The sequence below is a fragment of the Bidens hawaiensis genome, unplaced genomic scaffold (assembly GCF_021521415.1).
Source record: "Bidens hawaiensis isolate Kalapana, Puna unplaced genomic scaffold, B.hawaiensis_p1.1 tig00010383_1, whole genome shotgun sequence".
In the NCBI taxonomy this organism is placed as follows: Eukaryota; Viridiplantae; Streptophyta; class Magnoliopsida; order Asterales; family Asteraceae; genus Bidens; species Bidens hawaiensis.
Genome location: NW_027491788.1, coordinates 17,829 through 41,917, shown reverse-complemented (window position 1 = coordinate 41,917; position 24,089 = coordinate 17,829). Strand labels below are relative to the sequence as shown.

General features: G+C 41.4%; 3 protein-coding genes across 3 annotated transcripts; all 3 read left to right on the top strand.

Annotated features, from left to right (window-relative positions):
• The first annotated feature begins 304 nt into the window (after nucleotides 1-304).
• On the top strand, nucleotides 305-1,413 carry LOC143534982 (uncharacterized). Its single transcript, XM_077029342.1, has 2 exons — nucleotides 305-509; nucleotides 971-1,413. The coding sequence occupies exons 1-2, from the start codon at nucleotides 305-307 to the stop codon at nucleotides 1,411-1,413; spliced, it is 648 nt and encodes a 215-aa protein (XP_076885457.1).
• A 2,502-nt stretch (nucleotides 1,414-3,915) lies between these two features.
• Nucleotides 3,916-4,440, top strand: LOC143534980 (uncharacterized). The gene has a single exon (XM_077029341.1). The coding sequence runs from the start codon at nucleotides 3,916-3,918 to the stop codon at nucleotides 4,438-4,440; it is 525 nt and encodes a 174-aa protein (XP_076885456.1).
• Nucleotides 4,441-22,217: 17,777 nt separating this feature from the next.
• On the top strand, nucleotides 22,218-22,754 carry LOC143534979 (uncharacterized). The gene has a single exon (XM_077029340.1). The coding sequence runs from the start codon at nucleotides 22,218-22,220 to the stop codon at nucleotides 22,752-22,754; it is 537 nt and encodes a 178-aa protein (XP_076885455.1).
• Nucleotides 22,755-24,089: the final 1,335 nt, after the last annotated feature.

Here is a 24,089-nt window from a genome sequence, read left to right as displayed (position 1 = left end):
TCTCTTATTCTCTTAAAAAACCATACTTTTCCTCTACCAAAACTATATTTCTCTCCATTTTTATAAATGACATCGTCTTCATCGTCTTCGTCTTCCGAATAATGAACTCATTTGTCAAACGGTTCAAACGACGATAAATTTTTTGATTGATCAAAAACGCCCTCGAGCCCCATTATTCCAGCAACCACGTCTTCGTGATCGAAAGACTGCTAATGAAACTTTGATACGTCACTATTTTAGCCCTGATCCCGCATATGGTGAGGAAAGTTTTAAAATTCGTTTTCGAATGATTAGACGATTATTCATGCGTCTAGCAAATGACTTGCCGGAGCACTTTGAGTATTTTCAACAAAGGGATGACGCTAGAGGTCATCCCAGGTTCACGCCTACTCAAAAAATTACCGCCGCTCTTCGGCAACTAGCGTATGGTGTTGGCTCGGACATGTTGGACGAGTATCTACAAATGGCTAAAAAGACCAGACGCGATTCGCTTAACCACTTTTGTAAAGGTATATAGTTTTATTTAAAATTTTATTATTTACATTTATTTATATAATTTTAAATAATTATATTTATGGGTCATATCGCTATACAAGCGGAGATACTTACGTAAACCAACAATGTATGATATCCAACGCATATACGAGGTGCACGGTGAAAGGAATGGCGAGGTCAATTCCACCGAGGTGATCACCTCTAGCGTCAATTCCACCGCTTGGCATGGGCCACATATATGAGGCGGTGGCGTATGATATGTAACAGTAGGATATCCTACTGCTTGGTCATATCATACGGTGAAAGGCATGGGCTACATATACGTATATGGCGTGGGATATCATTGTTGGTCATATCCTACGCCTTTCACTGCTTGGCGAGGTCAATTCCACCGTATGATATCCTACGCCATATACGGTGGAATCCTACGCCATATCCTACGTCAACAATGTATGATATCCTACTGCTTGGCGAGGTCAATTTCACCGGGGTGATCACCCCGGCCCTACTATTGTACTTGAGGCGGTGGCGTCACAGGATCTTTGGTTTTGGCATGCGTTCTTTGGGGTTGTCGGGTCAAATAATGACCTAAATGTTATCGATCAATCACCAATATTCGATGACCTTATCGATGGGGTTGAACCTCCTCAGGCTTTTTTTGCAAATGGAGAACACTTCAAGTACGGGTACTACCTCGTTGATGGTATTTACAGCGAATGGGGGACACTAGTTCAAGCTTATGCGTCTCCACTTTCTGACAAACGAAAGTACTTCACGAAGAGACAAGAATCGGCCAGAAAAGATATTGAAAGGGCGTTTGGAGTCTTAAAGAAAATAGGCAATATTGGCGAATCCAATAAAATTTTGGACAAGGGAGAAGATAACGGAAGTCGTCTACACGTGTGTAATCCTACATAACATGATACTAGAAGATGAGGGTCACGCTATTTGTCAAAACTACCAAGGTGATATTCCAAGACAGGAATCGAAGATCACCAATGAACAACGACTCGGCAACTTAAATATCATCAAGAGCCGTGAGATACGCGACAACCTTCGGCATGAGTTGGTTGAGCATTTGTGGGATAGAAGACCCGATAATTTTGTATTAGACTAGTAATATTTTAAATTATTATTAATGTAATGTTTTATATTATTATTAATGTAATGTTTTAAATTATTTAAAAAAAATTTAATCAAGCCCCGGATCACCTGGATCACTACACCCTCTGGGGCTTGATCATGTGCCACGTCACCGCCTACGTGTCATAAATATATTGGATCACTTGGGCTTGGATCAAGCCCCACTACCCTTAGCCTAACATACCGTGTAATACATAGGTGGTTAAAAAATTATTAAAAAAAATTAAATTTAATAATAGACATAATAGTATATCTTATGGATTTATAAGATATAAATAATAATAAATAAAATTTTATAATTCATAAATATATAAAAACTCATTTAATACAACATTTAAAGTTATATTTTTAATTTTTTTAGTAATTACATAAATGGTAATATTATTAAAATTAAATAGCTTATTAGGTGTAAATTATAATTTTAAAAATTATTGAGCTGGAATTCTATATAGATTGCTTAGTTAAATACCACATAAAAACTATGTATTGATTTAATATAGCAGTCAGATACAGAAACTCTTGAAATTGTCAAATTTTTTTATCGGATCCCTAATGCATTCTTTAATTATGTGATAGATTAATTATGTTAAGTCACACAATACATGAAGTTATAGTCGTGTATTGACTTCCATGGATTGTATATAGATGACTTTATTCAATGTGCAGGGCAACCGTTTATAAAATAAAACAAAATACATTAAAATTTTACTATCCAGTCAGAGAATTATAATGTTGGGTAACAAACATCATGCAAATACAATACATGAAGCAAATTATAGAACATAAAAAGTAAACAAACTAGCAAACTAGAAGACAGAGTATTTCCGTTTAATGAAGGTCTCTTAAAAAGGATTTCGGACCGCTTAGGTGAACCTAATTGTCTCCTAGGGTACAACAACCAAAACAGAAGCATCGTCGGGTTAGCCTAGTACCCCGAAAGAGTACCTACAACGAGGGTGTACAAAATCGAGAAAGCTGGAGCCTATGTGTGTTTGCATGAATTATTTCTATGTACATTCACAAGGAACACCATCCTTGCATATATAGCCGAGGTCGAGAACTTCAAGAGACTCGGAACTCATTAGGAATAGGCAGAGTTAAGTCTCAAAATTAATGTATGTTAAATACACAATTAACTCTTGCAATTGATGTAACTTGAATAAAACACACTTCTATGAACCATGAGTCAAAAATACTAATGGCGGCTCATAGCGAAGCGGCATTATGCAGATCTCCTTGCTTGAGCTGCCGCCCGAGCACGTCAAGTTCTTCGCAATGCAAATGCCACTAGGCGTGTTGTAATACAAGAATAATTACATGGCTCAAAAATCGCAATAAAAATCTCAAAACATGTTTTTACACACAAACAAAAGTCCATCCAAATCCAATACTCAGTCTAACAAAATGTTCAAAGCCGAGCAGAATGTGATGATCTTACGCTACATTAATTCTAGGGTGCAAACGATGAGAGCTACTTGAAATCAGATTGATAAAAAGTTCAAAATGAGCCGAGATTTTTTGAGCCTCAAATAAAATTTCTTTAGTCTGAGCTTAAAAACGATTCACAAGCCGAGCTTAAATGTTAAAAAAAAAATAAATAAAAGAAAAAGTTTGCAACGAGTCATAGTCAAACTCTAACAAATCAAACTCAAATTAAGCTCTAGCCTCGTACACCGCACAGACTTGACTAAGCTTAGACTAACCCAATAAATATTTTTACACTCTTCTATGATTGTATATCTGACTTTACCTTGAGCCCAACTTTTCATAAGAATCGAGACAAACATATATATTTATGTAAAAACATTTCACCTAAAGCCAACACCCTACCAATGCTAATAACATCCTAAGGACCTTCTGAGACTCATCTCCAAAGAACCCATCGAAGCTAGCCTTTATTTACCCGCCTAATTATTTCCACTTTCACTCTAAACGTACCTCACATCGTAAAGTGTGCTGATACGTGCTCCACTGAGTAACTACTATGTACGTGGCTCATCCATCCCTTCCCAAAACGACTCCTTTTCTTGTCGTTTTTCTCCATCCTAGAAACATCCCCTCAATCCAATAAACACAAATAATAATAATAACTCCACTAAACTTAAAAATCATAATTTAAAAAATAAAAAATAAATCCAATTTCCTTTTCCTTTAAGTACACCCCTTGAGTCAAGCCATGCTTGCCAATTTGGCAATTTAGAAACCCAAACTCCCTCTTCAAAAATTAATAATCAATCTTCTCTATTTTGAAAACCCTAATTCCTTCACTGTAAATCAATGGCGAACCCGACCCGAAGAACCTCCGGATCAGTCCTCCGATCCCACTCGCCTACCCGAACATTCTACACCTCTCCAAATTCAAATTCTTCGGTTTTAAACAACCGGTCTGCGTCCCCTACACGAGTTAACCTGTACGGTTCGCCACCATCACCGTACCTAAACCGTACAATCACCAGAAACACTCAACAGTCAAATAATAAACAGGTACCAACTAATAGATCAACACGGATGTGCATGTGCTCGCCCACTACACATCCAGGCTCGTTCAGATGCAACTTGCATAAGAACATACTCGCTAGTAACAACAGTCACAACACGGTGTTGTATCCTCCGAACCGGCTCAACGCGAGGCGGTCGGCTATGACGAACTCCCTGGTGCGGATAGGGACAGTAGAAGGTGGTGATCTGGTTAAACGGGCGTTATCGGCGTTGATTCGGCCTTCGTCTCATCAGCAGCGAAGGCGAACGGCGTTTCAGCCGAGGCCGAGTCGGTTGTCGGTGATGAGTAAAGCTGATGTATGAGTTTTGAATGTCGATGATGACGGATGGTATTTTAACTAAAATTCCGGTGACAGAATGGAAACATGATCTGGATGTGGATGTTAAGACTCCTTTGTGTGTGTATAAGTATAGATATGACAATTAATATATGAATATCATCGGTTGATTTTTAAACTAAAACTGATTTAATTAATATTAATAACTCGCCAATCAAATTCTTTCATTCATCATGTTTAATCGTTCTTCAATCGATTTCAGTTACGTTCGTTATTCATTTCCGTCAATTATGAGTAGCGGTTTAACGTTTTCAGTCAACAGCGTTAATTTTCTGTTAGTATGCATTCTTTGTTGTTGATGGTTTTTTGTTAACGGCGTTAGTTTTCGTTAGTATGTGTTATTGGGTTAGGATAACTTTTTTTTTTTTGGATTTAATTTTTGGTGATATACTAATTTTGTCTGTTGTTGTACAGGTTATCTGATGGTTATCTGATTCTTGGGGATTTGAAGTTTGTTAGGACTGATTGTGATTGTGATTGTGATTGTGATTGTGAACAAAATGGCTTTCATGACTTGAAGTGATATATAATGGTTCAGTTGGGATGACTTTGCCTAAGCATAATTGGAGGATTTGATAAGTAACAAAAATATAAGGAATATATAATGTTAAAAATTATGCTAAAACACATCAAGAAACTATAAGTCTAATATAGCCTGGAGCGTCAAGTACGGCCGCAGATAATCCCGTCTCTGGAGCGTCAAGTAGAGCAGCAGATAATCCCGTCTCAGAAAGACACATGATCCTGGAGCGTCAAGCAAGGCAGCAGATAATCCCGTCTCAGAAAGACATATGATCCTGTCTCAGTAAGACACGATCCTGTCTCATAAAAACAGACAAAAGTATTGGAAAGTTTCAAACCTCAATAATAAAAGGGCGAAAACCTTATGAAAATAAACTCTAAATAGGTGTTGTTAAAAGAGACAATATAAGAACAAGCTTAATAATAAAAGGACGTAAACTTATTAAAATAAATTCTAAATAGGTGGTGTTAAAAGAAACAATCTAAGAAGAGCCAATAAGACGACAACAAATAAGAATGGTCAATTAAACACACTACTCGGATCCATACCCAAATACAGTTGATACAATGAACTTTAAAAGTACAACAGTGTTTACGAAACAATCAAATAAAAAAAAATGTATAAAAGTACAATGGTATTCACAAAACAATCGATCAAAACATAATATCTAAAGCAGACACTAAATGTAGTAAGCAGGTTTAAAAGTTTGGACAACTTTCAACTCATTACATTTATAGTTTTCGCAACATCAATAATTAGTCATCTTAGTTTTAGTTCGAACGTAGTTTGGTTTATTGTAAAACACTTACAGTATGACAAACACAACTAATATTCTAATAATACTTAAAAAGGAAAAAATGTGTAATTTTATTCAACACAAGACATAGAATAGTAACTTAATTAAATAAAAAAGATTTGAAAAGCCATCTGCTAGATGAAATAAAAAAGATTTGAAAAATATTCGATAAAGCTTTTATAATAATTTAATAAGTTGGAGCAATAATCAAGTAGTGTTGATTAAGACACTAATTTCATGAAGACGTCACCACCTTGTATTATTAAAATCAAAAAGAACGAATAATGTTTATAGTTTATTAAACTTATTTTAACAGAAAAATGATTTAATAGTTATATATTCGTCTTAATTTGTTTTTAAAGCAACAAGAAGGAAATAAATGGCAGCAAACAAGTACCTTATCCACTTATCCAGAAGAGTACTTGATCCTAATCATATCTTTATGTACTAGTCTTATCATTATTGTCAAAGGACAACAGGATTAATAACATCTAGATTTTTTTTTCTTTTTTTTTGTGTGTATGTATATTCATTGATCGAATTGCAAGACTGTGAAAAATCCGCCTTAGAGAGAATGTTCGAATAAGTGGTGAAGTGAAGAAACACTAATCGGATGTTGACCGCCTGATGACCTTTTATTCCTGGAGGTGCATCCAGGGGTGGTATACCTTGGTCAATCGGATCAAGGGTTTGAAGATCTGCGCTACCGAGCGCAGTCTTCGATCTTGGAAGCGGGAGTTCTTCTATATCTCCGCTCGCGTCATCCCCATAGCGATGACGTTCAAGAACGGGAGAGCTCTCCCGAACCTTCACGCCTCCAACTACCAGGAGGCGGAATGGTTCTCCAAGGTTTCCCGGATCCAGTCTCCGGTTTACCGCTTTGCGGAGTCCGGGATGGTGATGCTCGGGATGAGCCGAGTGTGGAAGGAGGCGTCACAGATTCCATCGTCCTTGAATACGGTTTGAACTCTGTCCCTTACGGTATGCTTCATATTATCCGTTAATTTAGGGTTTTTGTTCTAACCGTTTTTTTCTTTTTGTTTACAGAGGGAAACGACTTGCAGTCTCTCCTGCAGCCGCGGGAAAGTGATGGTCCCGCTCGGATGGGTACTCGTGCTCTAGATGAGAACGAGTTGCCCATCCTTGAGCAAACGGCGGATCGGTTCGTGGAGGTCTACCCGCCAGGCCACGAGATCCTGAGCGCCAGGCTGCCAGGTAAAGAACTTTTTGACCCTCGCCCTCTCAATGCTCAAACCTCTGCGGGAATTCCTCTAATTTTGTCATCTTCTGATGAGGAATCCGCAGATGGTCCATTCTTGGCGAGGAAGAAGAAGACTGCCGACGGGAAGGGGAAGGCGAAGGTTGCCTCCACTGCCGATCCGGTGAATCGGTCTGACTCGGAGACCGAAAGCGAGGAGGTGGCGGGGAACCCTGGTGGTGATAAGACTATTGCTCCGGAGGTTGAGACGACTGTCACCTCCGGGCAGACTAGTACAGCGACGGTGACCGGCGTAAAGAGGCCGGTTCCATCGGGTTCGTCCCCGCCTGTTCGTACCTTCAAGCTCAAGAGGACTCGTAAGTACAAACTTCCTTTACTTTTTACTTCATATCTTTCCGCCATTATACTAATATATCTTTTCATGCAGGCGGGATGCTACGGCATTCCAGGGCGGAGCGGGGAGGAGCACCTCCGGACCCATGACGGTAGGTTTGGTCAACCTACCTGAGGCGATGACCCAGGCGACTGCGCCTGCTTCAGTTGTTGGTTCAGTTGCTCACCCGGTTGAGCCAACTGTTCCAACTGTGACGACGTCCCCGCCGGCTGTCAGTGCCATATTCACTGATTCCTTCACTGAGCCGGCGGTGAGTGTTCCTGTGGATTCTTCCACAGCCGCGGCCGCGGTTGTGAGTTCACCTCCGGTGAGTTCACCTCCGTTGGTTTCTACCACGGCGGCCTCCGCTATGTCTCCTCCGGCGCCGGCGACTACGGCCGGTCCTTCAGGTATGTCCGGGGTTGGGGCGTCAAGCCAATCTCTGCCTCCTTCCCATCTGCCTGACCTCTTGGATGGATATCCGTTGGGTTCGGGTGATGGGTTTGGCGGCTACAGGCCTGTCGTCGACCCTACAGGTGCGTAGGGTTATTTTGGCCTTTTATTATATATATATATTTTTTTGTTATCATCTTTTCCTAACTGCTTTTTGCTTTTGCAGTGTCAGATTCCAATGAAGTGTATGTTCCACGATGGAACAGCCGCCGAGGAACAACCCTTCGGACGCCTGTGGAATGCGTCGAGTGGGCGCGCCACGCCGCCCCCGCTGGTGCGCTGGGGGAAGCCATGTCCAGCTACTAGGAGGGTAGGCTGTCGAATGAACTGCGGATTCTCCTTGCCCGGATGCAGCCGCGCGTCGAGTTACTTTGTCGTGAAAACGACAAGTTAAAGACGGCGCGTAGCCTGGAAGTGGCTCAGGCGCGGGCCATTCGGGAGGAGAACAAGAGGCTTGCCGCAGTGGCTGCGGAAAAGGAGAAGGCCTTCAAGGCCCTCGAGGTTGAAGTTCAGGCCCGGCTCGAGGCCCGTTCCAAGGCTGCCCAAGCTGTTAACGAACAGCTTCGGCTGGCTAAGGAAACTGCACGGAACGCAACTGAGAGGGCCACCAAGGCTGAAGCTGTTGCCGAGCCTCTACGCATTGAGAATGAGGAGCTTAAAGCCAAGCTAGAGAGGCTCCAGCAGGCTCATGATGCCTTGGCTATGGAAGACGCCAAGAAGCTCCAGGAGATCGTGGACCAGAGGGGCGTGCTTGACCACACTGAGCGGAAGCTAAAGGGCGTTGAATAGGCTGCTGCTAAGGAAGTGTTGCTCGCCAACCTTAACAAAAGTGAAGCCGAACGCGCCCGTAACCAAGCTCAAGCTGCCCTCCAGGAGGCTCTGGTTGCCAAAGAATGGCTTCTTCGAGAAGCGTTGTCTCAGGTATGCGCAATTTCATAATATCTTTACGCTTTTCTTTGTACATAGAAAAGGTTTTGATACTTGTATTTTTTCTTGTAGGTTGTGCATCGAGTCTTCACGGACACATCATATGACGATGCCATGAGCGCAGCCCTCAACGCTTCTCATGAGGATAGGGAAAAGGCCGGCTTCCTGCTTGGTCTAGGGTTCGTTGAGAAAGGCATCCCGCCTTCCAACTTCCCTTTATATGATGTGGATACTGAAGCTGTATATGACCAAGCAGTGAACCAGTATGCCGCCTTCCCGCATCCGGTGGTGGAGAAGGTGAACGAAGTTGCTGCTGCTGATGATGGGCTAACCATTCTTAAGACCTTCCTTGAACCGCCACAGCCAACTGATGGTGCGGGTACAAGTGGGTTTGGAGGGAGTGGTCCTGAAGCTTGAACCTTTAGATCCCTTCCCACTGTTAGGATATGTTTACATTGTATAGATTTATATTCTTGTAGGCGGGTAGTTACCCGGCCATTCTTGTAATACTTGAATTATTATGGAATACAAATCTTTGTGCGGGTAGGACCGCTACTTTCAGTGGATGACTTGCTTTATAAACGTTATATGACTTGCTCATGCATACTTTAGTTTAAATTAGCAACTTTCCAAGTGTTCAGAATAAGTTAACCTTTGAACGTGGTAGATAATAGGTTGAAGTTTTGCTTCCTCCTTCGTGATTGTGCGGGTAAGACCTTCACGTGAACTTAGTAGGATGGCTAAACTTTACCTATATCTGACCTGCGTGGAGGTTTTCCTCATCTTCTCCTTAGAAATTTTCTAAGTGTTTAGAATAAGTTAACCTTTGAACGTGGTAGATAATAGGTTGAAGTTTTGCTTCCTCCTTTGTGATTGTGCGGGTAAGACCGTCACTTGCACTTAGTAGGATGGCTAAACTTTACCTATATCTCACCTGCGTGGAGGTTTTCCTCATCTTTTCGTTAGAAATTTTCTAACTGTTTAGAATAAGTTAACCATTCGACGCGCAGTTGTCAATAGGTTAGTTCGGTTTCCTCTATCATGATTTGTGCGGTTAGGACCGGCACTTTCATTTAGTGGGATCACCAAACTTTACCTATAACTGACCTGCGTGAAGGTTTTCCGTTTATTGTGTTTACGCGGGTTTTGCCGCCGTCCGCACGCAACGATTTCTTTACACATGCGGTGAAAACCGGCATCAGCGTTTTGAATAAATTAACCGTTCGATGCGCGGTTGTCAATAGGTTAGTTCGGTTTCCTCTATCATGATTTGTGCGGGTAAGACCGTCACTTTCATTTAGTGGGATGACCCAACTTTACCTATAACTGACCTGCGTGAAGGTTGGCCGTTTTTTGTGTTTATACGGGTTTTGCCGCCTTCCACACGCAACGACTTACTTCCCCACTTATGTATGCGGTGAAGACCGGCATATCAATGTGGAAAGTTCATTAAGTATAAATGTAAGACCATCAGCGTCAATGTGATAAGGAGAATCATTTCCATTAGAAGTGGCTCTGGGCCTTTTCTTTTACAAGTTTGAATTGATCTACATGCAGACTGTGTAATTGAGCTCACTTCCATGTTGTTGGGAGTGTCATCGAGCCTTTCGAGCCGATATGCACTTGGTTCGGAATCTCGTTGTTTACTCAGTATGTAGTCTCCGACATTGAAGCTGCAGTTTTATTCGTGTTTCCCCAACTGGGGTTCTACACGCATTAGCCTGCTCAGCGTTCATTACGCCACGAGGTGCGTGAGCGTCCCATCTCTGACAAATGCTTCGACGATGTCCTTCAAGTCTACGCATTCCTCGGTGTTGTGGCCTCTTGTCCTGTGGAAGTCACAGAATTTGCTCTGATCAGCGTTGTGACGCTCTCGGATTATTGGAGCCTTTGGCCATGGGAGTCTCTCGGTGTTGAATATCTCAGTGACGCTTTTGGTGAGTGGCGTCCATCTGGAGTTCCGGTTTGACGACGTCATGTTATCCTTTCCGCCTAACCGAGGGTGCGAGCCGGATGAGGTGTCAAAGTTTACCCTTGACTGCCAAATGCCTAGCTTCCTCTTTTTGTTTAGTTGGGCGGTAAGGACATTGTTTTCTCTTGTTTTCTGGGTGTAGAGGTTTGTGCTTTGGGGAAGATCTCTACCCAGTTGCTTTTCCGTTTCCGCGAAGCGTTTAGCTGCTGTCATGATGGCATCCCATGTGGATGGCATGCCATCTTTACCCGTTAAGGTGCGGATGAGCTCTGGGTCTTTTGTGCCCTGGATGAAAGCAGCGCGAACAAGATCTTCGCTAATATTACCCAGACTTAGCTTCTTTGAGTTGAAGCGAGTGATGAAGTCTAGCAAAGATTCATCTTCCTCTGGAATGCAATTGAGGATTGTCCATTGCTCTTCGGTATACTTTCTTTGTTGGCTGAAGTGTTGGCTAAACTTCTGTTGGAAGTCTGCCCAATCGTAGATGTGGTGGACCTGTAGACGGTTGAACCATGCTCTGGCTGCTCCAACCAACGTCATCTGGAACATATAACACCACGTGGGTTCCGTCCAGTTGCTGACGGTTGCCCCCGCTATGAATCTGTTCAAATGATCGTCTGGGTCAGATATACCATCATAGGTGCCGATGTTTGACATATGTTTGGCACTTCTTGGGGCGATTGATTCCGCAATGTCCCTTGCAAACTTGGAGGTTCCCGCATTTGCAGCGGTTGGTCTGAAGGTTTTAGAGAAGTCACGTTGGTTTCCACCCGCGTTTTTTGGTTTGAAGGTTTCTCCAAAATTCCTTCTCGGTTGGAAGTCCGTTTCCTTACGCTTCCCTTTCGCCCTATGGCGAGGGTTTGCGTCGGTGTCGGATTCCTCCGAATCATCGTCCAAGTACTCGCAGTCATTGCTCATGTTGAGCTGTTGAGTGCTTCCGAATTCGTCAGCCTGTTGGGGTGAACGCAAGCGTTCATCCAACTCAGCTTGGAATTCCCTTTGACGTTTTTCCGCCCATGCTTTAACTTGTTCAAGTGTTTGGCGGGGGGGGGGGGGGGCCTTGTCTGTTGTCTTTCCACATGGGTATCAATGAATCCCAGGGGAGGATTGTTTACTGCACTTGCCCCGGCTCGGGTAACCGGGGTAGTGTTCGTAAAATTTACTGCACTTGCCCCGGCTTGGGTAACCGGGGTAGTGTTCGTAAAATGTGTGTATTCGACGGTGTTCCCCCCAGTAGCTGGGGTTGTGGTTACCGGGGTTTCTTGGTCATTCGCTGGCTTTGGCAACGGAGTAACCTTAACCATCTTTTCGGAGGTTTTGAAAAAACTGAATAAATTAGTTCTAGCTTTTATGCACGGATGGCGCCAATGAAGAAACACTAATCGACCCCAGGCAGATTACGGATAATCTAGGGGTTAAATAGATGTTTCCCACGAGGGGTTAGATCCGGCGAAGATGGTTCTTCTGATAACCTGCAAAACAGACACCGTGAGCTCGTCACTGAGAAGGGGGGAGGGGTACCTCCTTGTGACCACCCTCCGGCGTGAGAATCAGACTAGATTGCTCTTGAATATAAGTGTATATTAAGAGAATGACTAGAGCAGATATCAGGTAATATATCAAGATATGAGATATGAGATTAGATGATACCATTCCAAGGTGTTGGAGTATTTATAGCCGAAGGTAGGTTTCCAAGCAGGTACAGCTGGCTGAATAGTGTTCCTGTTCTGCCAACTGTGGGCTACGCACATGCCCTGCTGGTGGTTGGTGGGTAGGCAGCGGCTGATAGTGACCAGGCCGGCTGTGTACTATTCCTGTTCCACCAACTGCAGGCTATGCACATCCTCCGACAGGTTGGTGAGTAGGCAGCGGCTAATAGTGACATACAGTACAAGAGCGTGCTGCTCGTCATACTGTTGTCAGTGAGCTGTCGTATCTTTGGTCAGATCTTTTGTCCATACCTCGTCAGGTACAGTACAAAAGATCCTCCAGTATTGTACGAACTGGCTTATTTGGGCGGAAGTTTTCCCGGCTTTGTGCGGGAGTGTTCCCGGCTTGCTCACTCCTTCTTCAGGTGACATTACTGAATTATTTAAGAGTTAAGTGCCTTGTGCGTGTAGCCTTGCTGCGCGGGTAGCCTTCCCTGATGGCTTGTATCCGCAGCTGCGGGAACAGGCGGAGTACTTCACCATTGGGAGGCTTTTCCTGCTGGAACAGCTTGCGTACTGCGCGTAAGGACGTCACGTCTCTGAGCATGGTGGGTCCTGCGGGCCCAGTTGGTTTCTGCGCAGACGTCCCTCTTCAAGGGGTTGCGAGTTTAGCCTTTGCGCAGACGTCCCTGTTGAAGGTGAGTCTTGCGGGTTCAACTGCGCAGACGTCCCTCTTTGAGGTGAGTCTTGCGGGTCCAACTGGGCTCTGTTGTGACCTACCTCTGAATGAAGCTTAGACGAATAATGACGTGGGTGGCACCCCGGGCTATAAATTCGCCTCTGGTTTGAATTGCATGACTACTTAAACTATCGTAAAGACCATGGCCTCCTATGATCACTAGTCAAACATTCGCTAATGGAACAATGACATATTCTATTTGAATTTGCTCGTGGATACCGAATAAAAATTACTCAACCTAACTTTCACAAAAAAGTTTCACGTCGATTAGCAACAAAAATCATCGAAGGAGAAGAATAATTTGTGAAGAAGCTGGGGCGAACCCTAAAATGGGCAGGGGTGAAAATTCTTGCAGTTAATTGGATTGAATAGTTTGATATTTTGTGGGTAACTCTAAAAAAATTAATAATAATAATAATTAATGATTCAAATAACTGAGCATTAGCAACATGTATATCAGTATATGACTATATGGTTGGTCACATCCAACAAGCTCATACATATTACATATTGAAATTTTGTGAGTAACTCTCGAATCCTTCAAACCGCAGATTTATTGGAGTTTTCGCATTTTCCCTTCTCACAATCAGATGAGAAAACAAATTTGGATGGTAGATATAGTTCTTTAAGACTACAAGGTGTGCTTCCTAATTCAATAATTTTCTTATTGTATCATGTTAGCGTCACATCACATACAACTTAATTTCACTTTCTTCCACTTCTGCAATATCAAGGAAATACTCCCCAATTTCCTTCCCTTCATTTTCAAACATGATAATAATATTAGTATATCAAAAAGTATATTAAATTGGCAAGGGTTGGGATTTTGCTCGATGAATAAATAAGTGGATATTCCTCACAAATTTTATCAGAGTTTTCCCTGATATAGAGGGCGGTGTTTGCCGTTGGCCACAATAGCCGCATCAACACCAAATGGATGAATCAGTGGCCATACCCACTGGTCTTAATGGTAGAACCTTTTAATTTGTTATACGTAAATAATTAGAAAATGTAGATAAACTTAATTACGTTGTGAAACAACTAAAACCTATTAGCAATATAGAGAGGATTGGGGAATGAATTCTGTTATTATTACTTCAATATGGAGTACAAGCTTGTATTTATAGGCTCATCACAATAAACACATAATTAACATATAAAAGGGAGTTAAGCACATGGAGAGTCATGCATGTGGAGAGTCACTCTAATAATGATAATTCATAACATTCCCCTTTGACGATCCACGAGATGAAATACGCTTGTTGATGCTGCCTCATTAAAAACCTTGTTAGGAAAACCTAGTGGGATAAAACCATAGCTAAGGAAAAAAGAGTGCAGCGCTTATTATTCCCCCCTGATGATTTTAGCTCCTTGAGTCGACGCATCTCAATCCCGTGAACTAATTTTTGAATGTTGAAGTCGGAAGTGATTTAGTAAACAAGTCTGCCAAATTTTCGCTAGAGCGAATCTATTGAATGATAATAACTCCATTCTTTTGTAGATCATGTGTGAAAAAGAACTTTGGCAAGATATGTTTGGTTCTGTCTCCTTTGATATATCCTTCATTAAGTTGTGCAATGCATGCTGCGTTGTCTTCATGTAAAACTGTCGGTCCCTCGTCTGTAGACAAAATACCACAAGATCCACGAATGTGTTGTATTATATTTCTCAACCAAACACATTTTCGACTAGCTTCATGGATTGCCAATAATTCTGCATGGTTAGATGAAGTGGCTGTGATTGTTTGTTTCACAGAACACCATGAAATTGCAGTGCCTCCATGTGTGAATAAATATCCTTTTTGGGATCGGCCAGTATGAGGGTCAGACAAATACCCTACATCTACAAAACCAACCAAACTTGTTTTCGATTGGTTAGTAAAATACAAGCCCATATCTTTAGTTCCTTGGAGATATCGAAATATTTGTTTTACCCCATTCCAATGTCTCCTTGTTGGGCATGAACTATACCTTGCCAAAATATTTAATGAAAAATGATATATCTGGTCGTGTATGGCTCGCAAGGAACATTAATGCACCGATTGCACTCAGATACGGTACTTTTGGACCAAGAATTTCTTTTTCTTCTCCCGGTGGTCGAAATGGGTCCTTTTCCATATCAAGTAACCTTACAACCATTGGAGTGCTCAATGGATGTGATTTATCCATGTAAAACCTTTTGAGTAATTTTCTATGTAAGTTTCTTGATGCATAAGTATCCCACCGTTAAGATGTTCTATTTGTAACCCAAGACAAAACTCTGTCTTTCCAAGGTCTTTCATTTCAAATTCCTTTTTCAAATATTCGATAGCCTTTTGGAGCTCTCTAGGAGTTCCAATTATATTCAAATCATCAACATATACAGCAATTATAACAAAGTCAAATTCTGATCTTTTTGTAAAAATGCATGGACAAACAGAATCATTTTTGTAACCTTCTTTCAACAAATACTCACTAAGGCGATTATACCACATACACCCAGATTGTTTCAGCACATATAATGATTTGTTTAGTTTAATTGAAAGATGTTCTCTAGAACTTGATTTACATGATTCTGGTAGTTTGAATCCTGCAGGTAGTTTCATGTAAATTTCTGTATCAAGTGAGCCATAAAGGTAGGCTGTCACAACATCCATTAGACGCATATCAATCCCTTGTTGTATTACCAGACTAACAAGATAATGAAAAGTCGTTGCATCTACCACGGGAGAATACGTCTCCTCATAATCAATTCCAGGTATTTGAGAAAATCCTTGTGCTACAAATCGTGCCTTGTAGCGTGTAATCTCATTCTTTTCATTACGTTTTCTCACAAAGACCCATTTATAACCAACATGTTTTACACCTTCAGGTGATTGTACTACGGGACCAAAGACTTCCCGTTTCGTGAGGGAATTTAATTCTGCTTCAATTGCGTCTTTCCATTTTGGCCAATCATGTCTCTATTTACATTCATCAACAGATACTAGTTCATGATCCTCATTGTTTTCCATTATTTCTAGCACTACATTATATGAAAAGATTTCATCGACGTCGACTTGGTTTCGGTTCCATACTTTCCTATACATGATATAATTTATTGAGATCTCTTCATTTTCAGGTACCTTATGTTCATCTTGAACCATCATGTCTATTGTCTCTTTAGAAGGCTCTTTTTCTGGAATTACTTCTACCTCGATTTGACTATGTTCATTATTTGCTTCTTTTTTCTTTCGAGGATTTTTGTCTTTAGAACCAATTGGTCTGCCACACTTTAGGCATGCATTAGATCCATTATCAATATGTGGTGGTCCTTCATGGACACTGATTTTAATTGGAGCATTAGCAGCTGGTATATGTGACTTAGTCACTCTCTTTAGGTCGGTAAAAGCGTCTGATAATTGATTTGCTAATCTTTGTAAATGAATTATTCTTTGAACTTCAAGTTCACATTGTTTAGTTCGAGGATCCAAATGAGATAACGATAATTCATTCCAACAATATCACCTTTTGGCTGCTTTTCATCTCCCCCTAATTTTGGAATGTTGATTCATCAAAGTGACAATCAACAAATCGAGCTGTAAATAAATCTCCTGTTGTTGGCTCTAAATACTTAATTATAGATGGTGATTCGTACCCAACATATATTCCTAACATCCTTTGAGGCCCCATATTTGTACGTTGTGGTGGAGCAATAGGAACATATACGGCACAAAAAAAAATACTTAGATGGGAAACATTTGGTTCATGACCAAAAACCAACTTTAGCGGGGAAGAGGTATGATAACTTTTTGGCCTGATGCGTATTAGTGTTGCTACATGTAAAATCGCATGCCCCCAAGTAGTAACTGGTAATTTTGATTTCATAATAATTGGTCTTGCAATCATTTGAAGTCTCTTAATAAGCGATTCAGCAAGCCCATTTTGTGTGTGTACATGAGGTACAGGATGCTCCACACTTATCCCAATAGACATGCAATAATCATTAAATGTTTGGGATGTAAATTCACCAGCATTGTCTAACCGAATTTTCTTAATGGAGTAATCTGGAAAATGTGCTATTAACCTTATTAATTAAGCAAGTAGCCATGCAAAGGCCATATTACGACTTGATAATAACCACACATGAGACCATCTAGTTGATGCATCAATTAGGACCATAAAGTATCTAAATGGCCCACTAGAGGGATTTATAGGCCCACATATATCACCATGTATTCTTTCTAAAAAACTAAGAGTTTCGGTTCCTACCTTAGCCGGTGAAGGACGAGTAATTAATTTTCCTTGTGAGCATGCAACACATGTAATTTCCTTAGAATGAAGGACCTTTTGGTTTTTAATGAATGCTCGCATGAATTTTCAATAATTTTTCGCATCATAATTGATCCGAGATGGCCTAACCGGTCATGCCAAATGATAAAATTTTCCCGGTCCATAAACTTTTAGTTTATGACCATATTTGATTCAATTATATTAATTTTAGTATAGTACAAACCGGAGGCAAGTGCTGGTAACTTTTCTAATACATGTTTTTCACCCGAAATCGAACTTGTGATTTGAAGGTACTCATCATGTCTATCACATGTTGTCTCAAGATGATATCCATTTAGATGAATATCTTTAAAACTTATTAAATTTCTTTGAGACAACGGAGCAAATAATGCACTGTTAAATTTGAAATGTGTTCCACCCGGTAACACAACATGTGCTTCTCCAAAACCTTCAATTAACTTTGAAGTACTGAATATAGTGCCAACGTTTGCCTCTTTTATAATTAAATTAGAGAAAAAATTTCTTTTCTTGAAAATTTTATGCGTGGTTGCACTGTCGATTAGACATATGTCTTCATCGTTAATAGGACGTTTTAAATGCTCCATATACTTAAAAAAATGACATAAATAGAATGCATAACATGCCCAAACTATCTCATACACTTAGAGAAAGAAACACATTATTTCAAAGAAAATGTCCAGTCATGACATAATGAAAATAACATAAAATTAAGTCCAATGACTCATATGTAAGGAAAATTGCAAGCATCCATCTTGAGTGTATCATCCATGATATCACCAGAATTCATATTGATTGGATCAATGATGAAATCATCCACATCAAGAGCAATTGTATTAGTATGTTCATTGTGACCATCGGGGATATCAATGTTGCCATCTTCATATGCAAAATTTGTTTATATTCCTTTTCCTTTATTTTTGATTGATTGTTGGTAGAGTGCCACCAAGTGTTTAGGCGTACGACAAGTACGTGCCCAATGGTTATTACTTCCACATCGATGACATGCATTTGATGTAGTTACATTAGTCTTTTTATCACTTTCATACTTAGGCTTCTTTCAATTTTCTTGCCCTTTATGATGGGATCTTGTATTCCTAAATTGAACACCATGATAACTTCCCCGGTTATATCTACGTCCACGTCCACTACCACGACCACGACCACGATAGTAACCATGACCACGACTTCCACCTTGATCGTTATATGCTGCCACATTCGCTTCAGGGAATGGGGCTGTGCCAACCGGTCGGGTCTCATGATTTTTCATCAAGAGCTCATTGTTTTGTTCGCCACAAGTAAATATGAAATAAGGTCACAATATTTTGTAAAACCCCTTTCACGATATTGCTGATTCAATAGCACATTTGATGCATGAAATGTGGAGAATGTTTTTCCATCATATCCTCATTAGTAATATTTTTACCCGCACAAAATCAATTGTGATGTTATTCTAAACATAGCCGAGTTATACTCACTTATTGATTTAAAGTCTTGTAAGCTTAAGTTGACCCAGTCATAACGAGCTCTTGGTAATATTACTGTTTTTTGGTGGTCATATCTTTCTTTTAATTTGGTCCACAAGTCAAGTGGATCCTTAACCGTTAGGTACTCGGTTTTTAAGTCGTCGTGGATATGATGGCGAAGGAATATCATCGCCTTTGCCTTATCTTGGGTGGATGTTGTATTATCTTCTTTAATTGTGTAACCAAGATTGTTGGCATTTAGGTGTATTTCCGCATCCAACACCCATGACATAAATTCTTTCCAGTATTGTCCAAAGCTAAAAATTCAAGCTTTGCTAGGTTTGACATGATGAACGCTAAAATACAAAATATATTAATTAATATGGCACTTAAAATATATTCACGTCAATGTTGGAACAACATTGGTTACAATTTTGATTATTATGAAAGAAAACATAGCAATAAGATGACAATATATACAATCGGTTACAATAATAAGTGTGGTGTTTTGTTTTGTTTTGACCGATATTAAACATTACCTCTTGATGTTTTGTTTTGACCGAAACCCAGTTGCCGGAAAAGAATTTATAAGAATTCCCAATTACAGATTACTCAGTGTATTAGAGGGGGATTGAGAGGAATGAGTGAGTTGTAATGAAGCTTAGGGTCCTATTTATACTAGTAGGAGGAGCGTGGACGCGGTTATCGCATTAATGGTGAATCCCGTGAAATCCGTCGGCGATTACGGGGTGTTTTACGGCAAGGAATCATAATTAATTAGTCGGTTAACGTTTAATATCGACGGAGAATCGTATTTATATATTTAACTCAGGTCAAAAACGCCTTAAACGGAGGATTGGGCTACCTCCGGCGCCGATTCCGGCGGCCAGAGGGTGGCCGGAAAAACGTGGGGCAGGGGAAGAGGGCTGGGTTTATTTTTTTTTTGAATAATTTTTCATTTATGGTCCCTCTATTTTCATAATTCTTTAACTTTGAAGTTTAATGTTTTATTTTCATTTCTAACCCTAAACTTTATAGTTTAATTTCATGAGTTTTCGGTTTTGGAATTATTACGTGTTTTAACTAGGTTATTGATAGGACTTGGGATTTCACAAATAACTGAATAACAACGAACAGCGAATAATGAACATTAAATGTCGGGATTCACTTTTATTAATGATAAATAATACAACGAAACGACCCAACGGGTCGGGTTAACAAATACAAATACGGGCTGAAAATTGACGAAAGTCACACGTATGCCCTTTGGTAGGTTTTTCGAGGGAGGTCATTAAGCTTTGGGCTCCATAACCCTCCCTTTTAGTCTGAGGGAGGGTGTGAAGACTCGGACCGTTCAGCTTTGGTTCTTGGTCGTAAGAGCTCCGTCAAAGTATAACGTCATACTGGGACGCCCTGGTATGAGGGCTCTCCAAGCTATAGCGTCCACCGCACACAGATGCATCCAATTCCCAACTCCTGAAAGGGTAGCCACAATACGATCCTCAGCTGAGATTGTAGCCAGCGTGGACCCGGAACGAAAATCAAAGAAGAGGCATGTGGGGACTGAGGAGTGGGTCCTCAATGGGGAGTTCCCCGATCAGACGGTCAAGATAGGGACCTCGTTGACAGATAAAGGGAGAGCAGAGCTAAAAGAGCTGTTGTTGAGGAACGTGGATGTGTTCGCATGGAGACACGAAGACATGACGGGGATCCCCCGAAACCAAGTGCAACATAATCTCAAAGAGTTCCATTGGATGGAGCCTGTAAAACAAAAGAAAAGAAGTCTGGGGCTAGAAAAAAGCCAAGCCGTGTTAAAAGAAACTTAGAAGTTATTGCAAGCTGGAATAGTTAGGAAGGTAAAATATCCATAATGGATCTCCTACCCAGTGATGATAGCGAAAGCCGACAACAGTTGGCGAATGTGTATTGACTTCTAGGATTTGAACAAGGCTTGCCCAAAAGATGCATACCCACTCCCCGAAGTGGAGAAAAAGATAGAATCTTTGGTAGAATATCCCATGAGGTGTTTTTAAGACGCCTATAAGGGATACCATGAGGTACAGATGGACCCCAGAGATGAAGAAAAGACAGCTTTTTACACTTATGAGGGGACCTTCTGTTACACTAAGATGCCGTTCGGTTTGAAAAATGCAGGAGCCACATACCAGCGTTTTATGGATCAACTATTTGAAGAGCAAAGGGACAGAAACGTGGAGATTTATGTGGATGATCTGGTCATAAAAAGCAAACATGAAGAGGGAATGTTGAAAGACATAAGAGAAACGTTTCAAACCCTAAGAAAGGCCAACATGAAACTGAATCCGGGGAAATGCTCTTTTGGGGTAGAAGAGGGGAAGTTCCTGGGGGTGTTGGTGACAAAAGGGGGGATTCGAGCCAATCCTGAGAAAGTGGAAGCACGGATATAGATGAAGTCCCCCAAGAACCTCAAAGAACTGCAGAGGCTTAATGGAAGACTTGTGGCTTTAAATAGGTTCCTTTCCAAAATAGCGGAAAGGACCTTGCCCTTTATGGCCATTCTAAGGAGAAGTACAAAGAAGAGTAAATTCTGTTGGGACAAGGAAGTAGAAGAAGCCTTCCAGGAGCTGAAGAAACACCTATGTTACCTCCCTACAATTGCAACACCTCTGCCGGGGGAAACATTGATACTGTACCTTTCCCAAACACCAAAAACAATAAGTTCCGTGCTAATGGTTGAAAGGGGAGAAGCACAGGTCCCCATTTATTTCATAAGACGCACATTGAAGGGACCGGAGGAAAGGTACTTACCGATAGAATAATTGGTGCTAGCTTTGAACTACACGGCGAGGAAACTCTGGAGGTATTTCCAAGCACATGTCGTGCGAGTACTTACCAATCAACCTCTTCAGCAAGTTTTATCAATACTCGAAGTCTCGGGCCGACTAACGAAGTGGGAAGTAGAACTGGGGGATCATACACTCGAATATCGGCCAAGAACGTCCATCAAAGGGCAAGTGTTAGCCGACTTTTTAGCTGAAACAGAAGGGGGGAAGAATAACGAGAAAGGAGAAGAATGTGAGGCAAGGAGTAGTGAGAAGGCAGGGAGTGAGGAACCTTGGTGGAAACTATACACTGATGGGGCCTCCAATGAAGAGGGAAGTGGGGCGGGGCTAATTTTAGTAAGTCCCGAAGGGATAGAGTTGACTTATGCAATAAGGTTGAATCCCGAGCACTAACAACGAAACAGAATACGAGTCACTTTTGGAAGGGCTAAGGATTGCCAAGGAAATAAGAGTAAGAAAAGTGTAAGCTCACGTTTACTCACTTCTGGTAGCTAACCAAGTGGGGGGGGGGACCTACGACGCTAGGGACCCAAAAATGAGGGAATACCTAAGGGTGACTCATGAACTGATGAAAGGGTTCGAGGAAGCAGAGGTGATACACATTCCAAGGGGTTCAAACAAAAAGGCAAATACTGTGAGCAAACTGGCAGCAGTGGCCTTCGATCATCTGGCAAAAGAAGTAAAGGTGGAAACCCTCAAGCAACCGTCGGTAACAGAAGCTATGATAGCCAATGTAGAAAGCCAAAAAGAAAGTTGGATGACCCCCATCATTGAGTACCTGCAGGAAGGGAGGGTCCCGGAGGACAAAGAGGAAGAAAGGAAACTAAAGATCAAAACATTACAGTATGAAATAATTGAAGGGAATTTATACAAAAAGTCTTATTTGGGACAATCCCTAAAGTGTATTAATGAAGAAGAAGCAGAATACGTAATAAAGGAAATACATGAGGGGATTTGCGGAATGCATATGGGAGCTAAAATGGTTGTGGCACGAGCAATGAGGGCCGGGTACTACTGGCCATCGATGTTCTTTAGCGCTGTTAAAGAGATACAAAAATGTGACAGCTGCTAGATACACGCCCCGATAGGGAGGAAACCAAAGTCATCGTTAATCCCGGTAAGTTCCTCATGGCCATTCCAGAAGTGGGGAATAGACATCGTGGGACCCTTCCCGGAGGGAACCGAAAGAGCAAAAATTTTTGTTGTAGCAATTGACTATTTCACAAAATGGGTGGAAGCCAAGCCGCTTCGGACTATCACGGGTGAACAGGTCAAGAGATTTGTATGGGAAAACATTGTTTGCAGCTTTGGGTTACCATGCGCCATAGTCAGTGACAATGGGAAACATTTTGCCAATAACCCGTTCAGGAATGGTGCCAGCAATTAAAAATCAAGCAAACGTTCACATCAGTAGCCCATCCCCAGTCTAACGGCCAAGTGGAAAGAGCAAATCGAAGTATGGTAGAGGGGATCAAAGCAAGGCTGGGGAGAGAAAAGGGATCATGGGTGGAAGAATTGTCCCACGTCTTATGGGCACACAGAACAATGCCTAAAATGAGTAACGGAGAAACGCCTTTCAGCCTAACATATGGAACAGAAGCTATGATCCCTGCGGAGATCGGAGCGCCAACCAGGCGAACTCTGCAGGGGGAAGGAGGAGGTGAGGAAGATTTGAGGCTGAACCTAAATCTGGCGGAAGAAAGAAGGGAGGAGGCAGCGAGACGAGAGGTGGATTACAAAACAAAAGATGGAAAGATACTACAACGCAAGGGTTAGGGAGGTCAGATTCAAAAAAGGGGACTGGGTGTTAAAAGAAAATGAGGCGAGTAGAAAAGAAGATCAGGGGAAATTGGGGCCTAAATGGGAGGGGCCCTATCAAGTTATTTGGGCCGGAGATAATGGGGTCTAAAGATTGGCAGAATCAACAAGAAAGGAGATTCCTAGGACCTGGAACTCCATGCAACTCCAAAAGTACTACGCCTGAGGGCACTAGCAAAAGGGCTAAGGATCAAACAAAACAAGTGACCTCTCCGCGAGGAACAAACAGGAAAGTCAAATTGTTTTTTTTTGTAACCGCTATGTAAACATGATCCTAATGCAAGAAATTACTTTATCAAAATCGTAACATGCAAACAACGAGTCCGTCTCATTATAAGGGCAACAAGTATAGAACACGAGTCCGCCTCGTAAATACTCACGATATGCTCCTCAAAGAGGGAAGGCCTCGCCGATAGGCTAAATGGTTAACCTATAAGCATAAATTAAACATGCTAAGGCATACGCTAATCATTGTCATAGATATTCCAATGCTAATGCATATTCAAACACCAAAACATGAAAAGTTCAAATTCACCCACGCAGGGGCAGACAAACAAAGCAATTGTTTAAAAGCATACAAACCCACATA